The sequence below is a fragment of the Terrapene carolina genome, unplaced genomic scaffold (assembly GCF_002925995.2).
Source record: "Terrapene carolina triunguis isolate 2854851 unplaced genomic scaffold, T_m_triunguis-2.0 Scaffold69, whole genome shotgun sequence".
Classification (NCBI taxonomy): Eukaryota; Metazoa; Chordata; order Testudines; family Emydidae; genus Terrapene; species Terrapene triunguis.
This window is the reverse complement of record NW_020664420.1, coordinates 38,344,313-38,357,199: the sequence shown is the minus strand read 5'-3', so window position 1 is coordinate 38,357,199 and position 12,887 is coordinate 38,344,313. Positions and strand designations below refer to the sequence as shown.

General features: G+C 37.6%; 1 protein-coding gene across 3 annotated transcripts in view; it reads left to right on the top strand.

The window, feature by feature from the left end:
- The window catches only part of AGGF1 (angiogenic factor with G-patch and FHA domains 1), a 39,181-nt gene that overhangs the window by 21,746 nt on the left and 4,548 nt on the right, over positions 1-12,887 (top strand). For 2 of the 3 annotated variants that reach the window (XM_024194109.1, XM_024194108.1), the window contains exons 6-12: positions 1,561-1,918; positions 5,323-5,434; positions 6,717-6,768; positions 9,939-10,040; positions 10,418-10,583; positions 11,091-11,170; positions 12,608-12,735. In XM_024194109.1, coding sequence (XP_024049877.1) covers positions 1,561-1,918; positions 5,323-5,434; positions 6,717-6,768; positions 9,939-10,040; positions 10,418-10,583; positions 11,091-11,170; positions 12,608-12,735 — 998 coding nt within the window. The remainder of the gene's footprint in view (positions 1-1,560; positions 1,919-5,322; positions 5,435-6,716; positions 6,769-9,938; positions 10,041-10,417; positions 10,584-11,090; positions 11,171-12,607; positions 12,736-12,887) is intronic. The other variant, XM_024194110.1, reaches the window with a different exon arrangement.

The following is a 12,887-nucleotide window of genomic DNA, read 5'->3' as shown; positions in this document are numbered from 1 at the left end:
GGGGGGGGGGGGGGGGGGGGGGAGAACTCTCACTACCGACCCAGGGAGGGTAGCGTGGACATGCATTGCGGTGGCTGTAGGTCGACTTAGGTTTGTAATGTAGACATACCCTTTGATGCAGAAGGAGAAAGATTTGTGCTCTGAGACACATATCCCCTCCCTTCCTATGCAGATCTAAGTGATGCAGTGTGGTGGTCCTTTGGTTGGAACAGTCTAAGGTTCTTCTAGAATTGCTGTTTAATGAGAATTTAATGTGCGTTGAGTGGAAAAGCTCTTTGAAAATGTTTTCAAGTTCCAAAACAGCTAAATGTGTATGTAGACTTAAATGTTCTCTGCTGCCTAGTGGGTTAAGGCCAAGGTTGGGAGGCAGGAATTCTTGTGTTCTAATGACAGTTCTGCCATTGACCAGCCTTGTGGCCTTGAGCAAGTTACTTTACCTCTCTATTCCTGTTTCCAGATTTATAAAATGAAAATACTTAATTTCTTTCACAGAGTTTACATTAAGATTAATTCATGTTTATATAAAATAATCTTTTAAAAAAATACTTGAAAGGCACTTTTCCATTGTTTACCTGCTTTGTTTCAAGAGTATTGGATTTATTGCAAAACATCTATTCTGAGTTCAGGGTTCCAAATAAGTAAATAATTTGGGATCTTAAATGTTTTTCATTTACTTGACAAAGCTTTTCTGTTCACTTAAAAGTGTCAGGGTTGGTAGAATCATAATTATGACTAAACCTTTTCCAGAGTATTTAAGAAAAACTGATGTAATTCTTTGTGTTGATTTAATATTTTGTCTTGAGAAATTTTTGATGGTCTTGTGAAGGAAAATCAAATGAATGCCATAAGCCAAACACTGATGGACAAACATGCAATAAATCCGCATGTGTATGTGTAATAGAGAAAAGTCTTTCAGTAAGGAAATAGATTTTCAGTATGAATCTTCTGTGGCATTATAATGGGAACTTGGAATATTAAACTACCTCTGCAGTGCCTTGTAATGAAAGGCTTTGTTAAAGATGCAAGTTTGAAAGAAGAAAGAAAGGAAGGTCGATCGGCGAACATAGCAGGGAGTTCCAGACATAGGGAGCAGTGTGAAAAAAGAGAAGACAGAAATAGAGGAAGAGATGAAGAACAATTGAGGAATCTTGGAAGGAGCATAGGAATTGAGTGAGGGGGAAAGAGAAATTAGGAGAGATGAAAGCAGAGCAGACGTATTTGGGAAGGATTTACACAGGTCTTTGAGAGTGAGAACAAGGATCCTGAAGCTTATTGTGAAGAAAGAGGCTGTCAGTGAAGGGATTAGAAGAAGAGAGTGATAGTTACAATATCAGGAATTGAAGATAGCCATAACATCTTGGATACACTTGAAATGGGTGAAAGGTGTCATCCGGAATCTCTCTTGCATGCACACACAAGTTTCTTGATTTAAAAATCTCTTGACACTAGTTATAACATCTAGTGAAGGATTTAAATCTGTGTTATTTATAGATTAAAAGAATTCAGTCCCTAAAGACAATGTTTAATTCCTCAAGTTTGGTTTCTATAAATCCTCTCCAGGATTTGGACAAAGAAGAGCAGAAATCACCCAGAAGCCTGAATTGCCTTTCCACCGCTAATGAGCAAATAAATTCTACTGAAGAGGAGGAGTCTCCAAATGCAAGAAAGAAGGCTAAAGTGGACATTGATGTAAGAAACAGACTAACAGCCAAAGAATCAATTATTACAGATGGTATAAATTCACACCTTAACAGAAAAATACAAGATACTGCTGCATTTATGGATGACAGTAAAATAATAGAGACAGAGAGTGAGCCAGAAGAAGGTGAAATTACTGACTCTGAATGTGAGGAGTATAGCACTGAAGATGAAGTAACAAGTGAAGAGAGTGTAAATTCAGAAGACTCTGAAAATGAAGGTGAATTATTATGGCTTTTATATACAGTATTTTCTGTAGTTTTTTCAGAAGTCAGTAAATAAATAAAAGCAAACTATAAGAAAATGATAGTGACTCATAAAAATAAAACTGAAAAGGGATGACTTGAGGTAGTTTAGCTTTAAAAACTGCAGTCTTCAGTGAAATATAAAAGCTTATGCCAATATTTATTGTGTTCTTTCCACTCTTTCCTTCCACTATTGTTAGGACTAAAAACAAATATGAATTTTGTTCTTGTAAAAGCTGTCATATGAGTATATCTTTGTTATTTTGTGATGTTAACATGATACTCTTTCTCTGCTTACATAGACTGAATATCGTTTGTGTAGAGAAAATTGTAACAGGAGCTTTTAGACAGGGAAGCAATGTCATAATACGTATACACTAGAGAGTGTAACCTATATATACTAAAATTAAGATCACAGTCCTATGCTTATAGTAATTTATGGGATCAATTCTCCAATTAGTGCATAGAATTTCTGTTATTGATAAACGTTCTCCAGATAAATACCATATAATCCACTGAGGGTGAAGCTCATCTACGCTGCAGAGGACGAGCACAATCCCTCCAGACCACTTTAAGTCCTACTTTGGACATGTTCGAGTGGCTGTGGATGGAGTAGGTGTACAGGGAGGCCTCTATGCCCTTTAAAAGGGTATGTCTACACCAGTGGTTCCCAAACTGAGGTTCGTGAACCCCTGGGGGTTCGCAAAATGTTACAGGGGTTCTTGAAGAAAAAAATCCCTAATGGTGGACAGAGCTGTCCCTAGGGACCCCGGGCAGCACAGGACCAGCAGCCTGTGGACTTCCAAGAGCTAAGCAGATCAAAGCAAGCATGTCTGTCAGACTGAGGAGATTTAAACTTCAAGAGTCCTTATAAGAAATAGAAAGGGAGGTGGATATTTTTTGCTGTTTTTAAAATGAAATAGGCAGCTAGTATTGTTTTTAAAATTATTATGAAGAACAAGCTTAAGCTTTGTTGTAACGTGCGTTGTTTGCCTGGACTGCTCAAGACCTGAATGCTTGTGTAGGAGGAACTCTTTGAGTTGGCGTCTTAAATACCTTCATGCTGTTTCACATCTGATACTCCTTGATGAAACATAGGAGCCTTGTTTTATAACCGGCTTATTCAAAGTGATACAAGCTACAAAAGTGAGATCTTGGAAAAGTTTTGCTGTTTTCATAATGTAAAAAAAATACTGTAATGATAAATAATAATAAAAACCAATTTTATATTTCCAAGATCACTGCTTTTATAATTTATACGCAGGTAAAGGAGAAAATCCCTGGAAATATTCATTTTTAGGAGGGGGTTCATGAGATGACATTTTAGTGAAAGGGGTTCACAGGTTGTTTAAGTTTGGGAACCACTGGTCTACACTATCAGCTAGATGAGTGATCCCAGCTTGCATACTCATACGTGCATTAGCTCTCATCAGAGCTAGTGAGCTAAAAATAGTACAAGTGTAATTGCAGAGGCATGGGCAGCAGCAGCAGTATGGGTTAACCACCCTAAGTACGTACCCAAAGAGTTCAGGTGGATTTGTGCTCAGGGCTGCTAGCCCTGACTGCCACTGCCCATGCTACTGTGGCTGCACTACTGTTTTTAGTGTGCTAGTTCAGATGAGAGCTGGCATGAGTGTGTGTGTGTGTGTGTGTATATATATATAAATAAATAAATAAAATGTGTGTATGACCTGAGAATCACATCCCGAGCTCATAGTAGTTATTGCCAAAGTGTCTTCATTGTTGGCTCTGGATAGGATAGAGGTTGGCAGAAGGACTGTACTGTGGAAGAGGTCACAAGATCTACCTTTATGTAGATCCTCTGACCCATAAATGTTACCGAAAAGTGCATGGAGGGGCTGCAGTTGTTTTTCCAACCCACAGATTTGAGTAGTAGCTGCAAGGGCCCTGTGCTGCAACCCCATGACCTGGTTACAGTTAGGAAATTTTATCTGTAACATCCCCTTTCTTCACTCACATAGAGCCAGGGTTACTCAGGCTTTATGTAGATAAAGTGAACTCCACCCTAACTGGTTTAGAACTCTAGTATTATTATTTAATCATGAATCCCATGTAACTGGTATGATATATTACAGTTGCATTTAAGATCATTGACTTCAGAGGTAAGTTTTGGGTTTCAGTAAACGTCCGAATTACATGCCTGGTAATCTCTGACCATCAGGTGCTTTTGGTATAAATAAAGGCATCCTTAGAACATACTAGTCTGAAAAGTGATTGCAAAAATAGCATCTTGGTAATTCGGTGGTTCTTACCTTGTGACACCTTGATTAATTTTTCTCCTTTTACTCATTAGAAAAATGCTTTTCTAACTATCAACTCTGCAAACTCAACCTAGGATCTGAAAGTCAAGCTGTGTTCTTTCTGGCTTGTGCATCAACACCAGAGTAATAAAGAAACTGCAAGCTGATTTCTGTCTTTGCATCCATGCAACCTAGTACACCTTTACCCTGATATCACGCTGTCCTCGGGAGCCAAAAAAAAGTACTGCGTTATAGGTGAAACCGCGTTACATCGAACTTTCTTTGATCCACCGGAGTGTGCAGGCCCTCCCTCACCCCCCCCGGAGCACTGCTTTACCGTGTTGTATCCGAATTCGTGTTCTATCGGGTTGCGTTATATCGGGGTAGAGGTGTATTTTCAAATTGTGCCCTTAATTACACCTGCTCAACTTCATTAAAGGCAATGCTGTTGCACATGTATATCTGAAGACACTTAATTTACCCAAGCAATTGGAATTCAGTTAACCATTCTCTTCATGCACAAGAAGGAACAGAATACTACTCATTCTCTCAACTGCGATGGCTCTATAGTGCTAAAAAGTACTCAAAACTAAACTTTAGTTACTAAAGTAATCAGATATAACTCTGAATACCAATAAGGAGCACATTTGTTGAATAAGATTATATTTTAGATAGTTCCTTTTCAGAGTAGAACTACATTTTAAACAAAATGTTAATTTGTTTATCTCTAATCAACTATCCCTAATGACCCATAAACAAACAGCATGTCAATAACTTCTACAAAGCTACTTTTTATGCTGGTTGAAGTAAATATGCACTTCAATACATACAAGTAATCCAAGTAGCCCATTCCAACACATTGAGAAAAAACATTTCTGACCATTTGGACTGGAAATGGACAAATAAGCCTTTTTAAGAATAGCTTAATCAAAGTTGTTCTGTCAGAACTGCTTGTATATTTCATTTGTTAAGATTGACGCAGGATTGTGCCAGACAACACCAATTAATTGCAGTTGAGGTGTGGCTAAATCCTTTCCAAGCATCTGAAAAGTTAGAGGACTGTGATATCATAGTTGTAGGCTTTGCTTTTTACTAATACTTATTTTTTATAAATATAGATGAAGAGAGAATTTGGCCTCCATGTATCAGAGTAATTGTAATTAGATCACCAGTACTGCAGACTGGATCACTTTATATCATCACAGCTGTGAAAGCTGCTACAATTGGAAGGTAAAATTGATTGGAATCTGTGCAGTCCTGGCTCATGTCTGACATTGAAAATTTGTGTGATGAGTCACTAGGTTTGTGTTAATCTTCTTTTACATTAGCAATTCTGAAGTTTTGGTATAGTAGTAACCAGTAGATTGCAAATGAGTGCAGTGTGATTGGCTGCAGTGAGTTCAGTGAAAGCTATTATCACCTCCCAAAAGGTGATAATGACTTTGAGGCCACTAAGTGCCTCTTTCACAAGTAAAAATATATAATTCTGAAATTCAGAGTGAAGCATATCAGATATTTATGATAGAACCCTGGTCTCACATACTCCCATTCCAGTAGAGTTGACTCAACTCTTCATCTCTGAAATACATAAATTGAGTTTGAGTTTATTTTGCCATGGGTGTCTTTTGGATGAGATCTTCAAAAAGTCCTGTCTGCTCCTTGTGGATATCAGAGTTCTCTTGGATGTATTTATGCAAGAGTAGTGATATTATGTAAGAGCAGTGGTGTTTGCCAAAATTTCTCCTCCCTTTCAGCTGTGTAGTATGCTGCGTGCTGTTGGCATTTCAATGGTGGGATATGTATATAGGATTTGATTCCACAGGCTCAGTAAATGGACATTGTAGTATACAACTTTGTGGAGATTGTAATAGATGGAAATTCCCCCTAACTCTCAACCTGCATCCTGAGGTCCTTTACTATCTGTACAGCCACGCATCCGTTACTATAGCAGGCTCCTAGATTGTGATGACTGTCCACTACACAGGAATTTTGGCCAAGGGATCCATGTCGTTTATAGTTCCACTAGTCATATCCCCTCTCTGATGCTAAAAATGCATACCTGTGCCCTAAACACTACAGTAGAGACCCATTGAAGAGCACAAAGGATGCAGGATTTCCCTATGTGGTCTCTCCATAACCAAAGCCATTTTCTTACAGGCCTTGTCTGCTTGTGTGGAATCAGCCTTTTTTCCCTGATAAGTTTACAGATTCAGCTTAATATGTACATTGTCTGCTGCATGGGTTAGTATTTATAGATGTAACAAGGTACATAACATAATTCTCCCCATCATATATTGCATCACAATATTGTTTCAGAAAGGAAACTTGATATTGCGATTTGTACGAAGTGTGCTTTTTGTCACTGATTATATTAAAAAACTTTTTTTTTTAAGAAATTATAACACAACCAAATTAGTGCGAAGTATCTTAAATATCTCTGGTACCATGATGTAAGTTACATAATTATGTATGACAGAAATCAAGTTAACTAACTATTTACCTGTTTTTACAGAGAGAAAGATATGGAACATACCCTCCAGATTCCTGAAGTTGGAGTCAGTAAGGTAATTCTTAAATTCTTGTTTTTGTATTCCGATAGATCAAGAAATTTAAAAGTACACTGTCAGAAATATAGGCCAAAATTTTAGTGTGTGTTTTTAAGAGTCTTGCTATTAAAAAGTGTTTTTTTAATGAACTTGTCTTTAAGCAGAGGAATGTGTTTAATAATTTCCCTGCAGTTTTGGAAACAGTGCAGCACTGTCCCAATGGAAAGGAAACAAAATAAAACTGACCAAAACCAGCAATTTAATTTCAGTGTCCAAGTGCAGTGAAATGAAAAACTTAAAAATTCACAATATAAATTTTTTTTTTAATTCTTTGCGTTTAAATAGCTTGTGATAGTAACACAGGAAGCAATTTATTAAATACAATTTTAATCTTGAGTTTCCCAGTTATTCAAAATGTTTAAAACCTATTACAGCGGTGGGTATGGACTATTCTGGAAAACTAATTAGGAATTTTTGCTGGTCATATCAATATTAAAATCCCCACAGATGAGTTGAGATCACTAGTTTTTTCGTGTATTCATCTGATTTACCTTCTAGGTAATTGTTATGTAAAATGACCTCTTAAGGGGAGAGGAAATTTAGTAGCATTCTCTTCTTTGATACAGGGCAATGGAAAAATATTTTTTCCAATTAAGAGATTACCAGAGGCTCATATGACTATATTTTGTTATATACTTATTTTTATTTCACTAACTACTTCAATAAAAAAGTACAGACCTTAAATTTAGCAGTCTTCATCAAGAAAAGCAGTATGAAGTGAGCACATTTAGGCTATATAAACACCCTTTACACCTGTAAACTATTGTAAATAGGCTTCAGACAGAACCAGATAACTAGGGCCCTACCAAATTCACAGCCATGAAAAATGCGTCATGGACTGTGAAATCTCGTCTCTTGTGTGTGTGTTTACCCTATTCTATACAGATTTCATGGGGCAGTCCAGCATTTCTCAAATTGGGGGACTTATCTGAAAAGGAAGTTGCAGGGGGATCAAAAGATTATTTTAGGGAGGTCACGATATTGCCACCCTCACTTCTCCGCTGCCTTCAGAGCCGGGCAGCCAGTGAGCGTTGGCTGTTGGCCAGGCACCAACCTCTGAAGGCAGCGCCCCTCTTCTCAGGATGCCAATTAAGTGGTTTCTACTGAAAACCGTGAAATTCCTTTTTCTCCTATTAGTATCATAGGGCTGGAAGGCACCTCCTGGGTCATCGAGTCCAATCCCTTACCTATTGCAGGCAATCTCATCATATAATCCTGTTCATAAATCTATCAAGCTCCATCTTAAAACTAGTTAGATTGTTTGCCCCCATTACTCCTATTAGAAGGCAGTTCCAGAACCTCATTCCTCTGATGATTAAATGATTGGTGACCATTAATGATCTTTTGGGAAGGTATTGTTTGAATCAGGAGTATATAGCAACTCAATACAGAAATGCCATCCCTTCCTATTTTTTGTTATCCTAATTTTTTCATGTAATTATAAAATTACTAAATAAGTTTAAATCTACAAATTTTGCAAGCTGAACTGTGCACACTTTATTTATATATAGAAAAGTGTGGGTCCGTCACTCATCGCCACTTGGGTTTGACCAACACAGTAAAAAGTGCCACAGGGTAGCATTCTTCACCACCACCCAGTGGCATATGTGCAGACACTGCAGTCAGGGTCTGATAGGAGGCACACCACAGTGATTTAGAATCGTTTGGGGCACTGCTGGATTCATGGACCAAGCCACAGGTTGCATGTTGCACTCTAGCTGCCCTATGTGGACCCTGCTGGACCTAGAGTGTGCCAGCAGGCTCCACATTGGGCAGCTGGAGTGCAACACACAGCTTGTGGCTTGAGCAGTGAATCCTGCAGTCCAAACCCCACTGACAATCACCACAGCTTGCATCCTATCAGATCCTAGCTGCATATTCTGCTGGGGAGAGGAGGAGGTGGTGGTGGTGGTGGAGGAGGAGGAGAGAGGGAACATTACAGAGGAGGAGGATCATCTGGGAAGGAGCTCCAGGCCCAGGACTGGCCAAGGTAATTAAGGGCTTTAGGTGATATTGGAGGGCAGCTTTCCTAGGGCCAATCCTACCATTCTCCCTGTTTGGGATTGTGGGGTCGGGGCACAACAAGGGAGGTCCCAGGGCCCCCTCCTGGCCATAGACTGGGAGGGGACAGGGGAGAGGGATCCTGGTTTCAGAGGGGAGGGGGCAAAGGTGGTGGTTTCTGCAGGGAGGGGAGGAGGAGGATAGAAGAAGAGAGGCCCCAGTTACTCTAACGTGGACAGAATTGCATCTGAAATTCACTGCAAGTGTTCAAATGCTACCCAAGATCCTCTACCTGTATTTGGCTTTGGTACTTGCTGCTGGTCCAAACAACCTCCCTAATTTTTTTTTCCATAAACATCCCTAAAATTCTCAGAACAAGGTTGTCATTTCTGTCAAGAGCTGTCATTTCTCTGTAACACCGTAATTTGTTTTTTAACTCCCCTCCTAGTGTGAATAACCAAATTCACCAATTTGTGGGCAGTTGAGTTGTTTTAAAACAACTCATCATGCAAGAATCTCAAACTGCTTTAATATCGTAACACCCATGAGGTCAGGGCTTATTCTCATTTTACATGAAGAAACTAAGGCCGGGAGAAGTTAAGTGACTTTCCAATGGAACCATAGAAAGTTAGTGGCAGTAAGCTGTTTTCTTCTACCTGCAACACTTGGCAGCATTTTGTTGCTGTCTGGATCACTTTCACGTTTACATCTTTTTAAAAAAAAGATGAAAATAAGATCATCAAAAAGCTCCAAGGTTAGCACCTTTAAAATAAACTTAAGTTGAATTGTGGTTTATCCTATTCATAGAATCTAGAGACAGAAAAGATCTATGAGGTCATCTTCGTCAATCTCTCTGCCATTATAGGATTGTTCCCTATTGTAAATCTGTACAGCCCAATCAACAAATACAGTTGTACTGATAATATAGAATTTAGTATGCTAGAAATACTAGGTTTTGTTCATGTCCTCCTCAATTTGGTCAAGTCAGAAAGCCTGCAACAGTGTGACTTAACTTACAATACCAGATGTATGTTAACAGACCACTAAAATGCATCCTGGAATATTAAGATAATATGTAAACTAAATGATATGCAGTGAAAACATTTTATTTCATTATATTTTTCTAGTTTCATGCAGAAGTATATTTTGACCATGAATTGCAAAATTATGTTCTTGTGGATCAAGGCAGTCAGAATGGCACTGTTGTTAACGGAAATCAGATTCTACAGGTGAGCATTGCAACTTACTGTGATTAGGAAACTAGGTACATATATTGCATTATAGAAAAGCAGATCAGTCACATGGTCATTTTAAATGAAATTCTGACTTATAAATCACGACTGATGATTTTGCTGAGTGGTTTTTCTTCCATGCATTGATCATTTCTTTGCTTCTACTCAGTTTTTAGGTGTACCTATGATAAATTTTCATATTTATTTTGGATTAGGAATTATGAGAAATCTGTTCCAGTAAAAAACGTAGTTAGATTACCGAGATACCAATTTAAATATACTGAATAACTCCCATATAAACAATATTCATGGAATACATGTAATGGTGCATTTTATCAGTTATTCTAATAAATGGTGTAATTCTTTTTCTATAGCCTAAAACAAAATGTGACCCCTATGTTCTGGAACATGGGGATGAAGTAAAGATCGGAGAAACTGTATTATCCTTCCACATACATCCTGGCAGTGACACCTGTGATGGATGTGAACCAGGACAGGTCAGAGCACATCTTCGCCTTGATAAGAAAAAGGAATTTTCTGGTAAGTGATGATATTGTTGGATATGGTATTGACAGTAGCTCTTACATTACAAAATTAATTGAGAGTGTAAAATAGTCACCCTTTTCCCTGAACCAGGTAGTTCTATTTCAAATAGTTATAAAAAAGAAAACGGTCTGCTGTCAACTGGGTATATTTCTGTACTATATGGCGTGTGCTGTATTTTCCTCTCAATACATATACAGAAATATGTTAAAAGATTTGGGTTATTTAGTAGCACTGTGTTCTTGAAGTTAACTTGTAACAGAAATACAACATTCTGATCATATTGCTGCTACTAACAATTTTTGTTTAGGATCTAGGAACACACAAAACAGAAAGGAAACTGAAATCTATTATATCCAGTCATTATACTCAGTTGTATTGATCATTTTAGCAATTGTAGAACAGTAGTTAGAACAAAATTTTCCTATAATATTAATTCTGTCTATACTTCAAAACAGTATTACTTAATTATCCAATTAAATCTGGTCTTGTGGTCTCCTTTAGGTCCAGCACTGAGCAAAGAAGAGAGAGAATTAGTCAGAAGAAAAGCATTAAAAAAAATACGGGTAAAATATGGTTTACAGGTAAGTTCACAATAAGTGTTTATGAAGTGCTCGAAATCTCTGGAGTTTACATTTACTCTGTGATTCCTAGTTTAAACCATAGATTTTAATAGGGAAAGTTTTCAAATATGCAACTTATTTAAAGTATTCTGGTTTAATGAGAAATTCTAGTCTTACACACGCTAATTGAAAGATATTTGTAAAATAGCAGCTATAAAGAGGAAGAGAAGTAGGTAGGGGGAGGTGGAAGTTCTCTCATAAAGGCTCAGGGAAAAAATGACCAATTGTAGTGATTTGAGAATAAAGCCAGATGGCTATTCCTTTGAAGATAAGAGATCTTGTGATTTTCTTACTACAAGCTGGGAAAGGGGCACTGCTGTTCAGCACAAACTAGAGTTGGAAGGAGAGAGCCTGAGGAATAAGGAGGGAGAAAAAGGAAAAGCAATGGAGAAGAAATGATGGGAGGAGAGACAGGATTTAAGAAAAAAAATCTCTTATTTCCACCATCCCATAAAGAAATACTCGGAGTATTCTGAAGCTTAGTTGAGGGTTCTTTGAGTCTCACTTAAGCAGTTTATTGTAAAAGTTGCCATATGTTTTTAATTTGTGTTTTATTTTTTCCATGCTATAGTACAATTTTTTTTGGGGGGGGGAGCATAATACTGTTTCAATCAATAGTGTAGCATATGTATCCATACATATCTATATACTTTAAAATGTGGTGCATATATTGTTCACACGTTGTGAATATGTTGTGTGTGTGTGTGTATGTGTGTGTGTATATGCACATACTATATTTGTGTGCATGTATTTACATACACTGGTTGTATTATGTGTATATAATGTGTATATGCATATGTGTCCAATTTTAAGGATATTTTAGAACCTAACTTTAACATGGAGTCATGACCAGCCCCTCTGTAGTGCACATTCATGTGGGGAATAGGATGTTTTCAGGGTCCCTTTACTTTGGCAGCTAATCAAATGTCACCAGCACAGAATCTGTACAAGTACAGAATCTCTCGTTCATTCTGTAGTAATTGACATTAATGGGCAGCAAGATTCCTGGGACACTACTTAGAGATATAAAATTGCAATACATGAAATTCCCAATGGTTTGTCAATATGGTTTTGTGCTTAATATGAGGAAATTGACTCTTCATGTCAGGAGATCACATGCATTTAATTACGCCAGGAACATGGTACTGTAGAGAGATTATATGGTTTTAATTAGACTGGCATAAAACTGATGTACTTGCTAATAACACATTATCATGTGGTAGTGACATGGAACTACTGAAGGAGAATTTTATAGTATTTGGTCATGAGGTTTTGAATTAATAAAATATGGTGAAGCTATTCTAGTTGTTTGGGAAAAAGAAAAACAGGTTTACAAAAAAAAGCATTTAAAGCCTGTCACTAATCTCTTTCCACAATGGAATTTTTGTGTTTGTAAAGAATACAGACTATGAAGACAACAAAGCAGTAAAAAATCCAAATTACAAAGATAGAGCAGGAAAACGCAGGGAGACCATTGGAAGTGAGGGGACATTTCAAAGGGACGATACTCCAGCTTCAGTTCACGTGTAAGTCTGTAAAATCTTATTCTGTGCTCTGCTAATGCATAGCAAACCTTTTGTGCACATTTATAGGTGGTGATAAAGTGAATTTATAATGGTAACCTGATTTGATATCATTTGGGCTAATGTACAGTGTGAGAGAGCTCAGGTTACTGCAC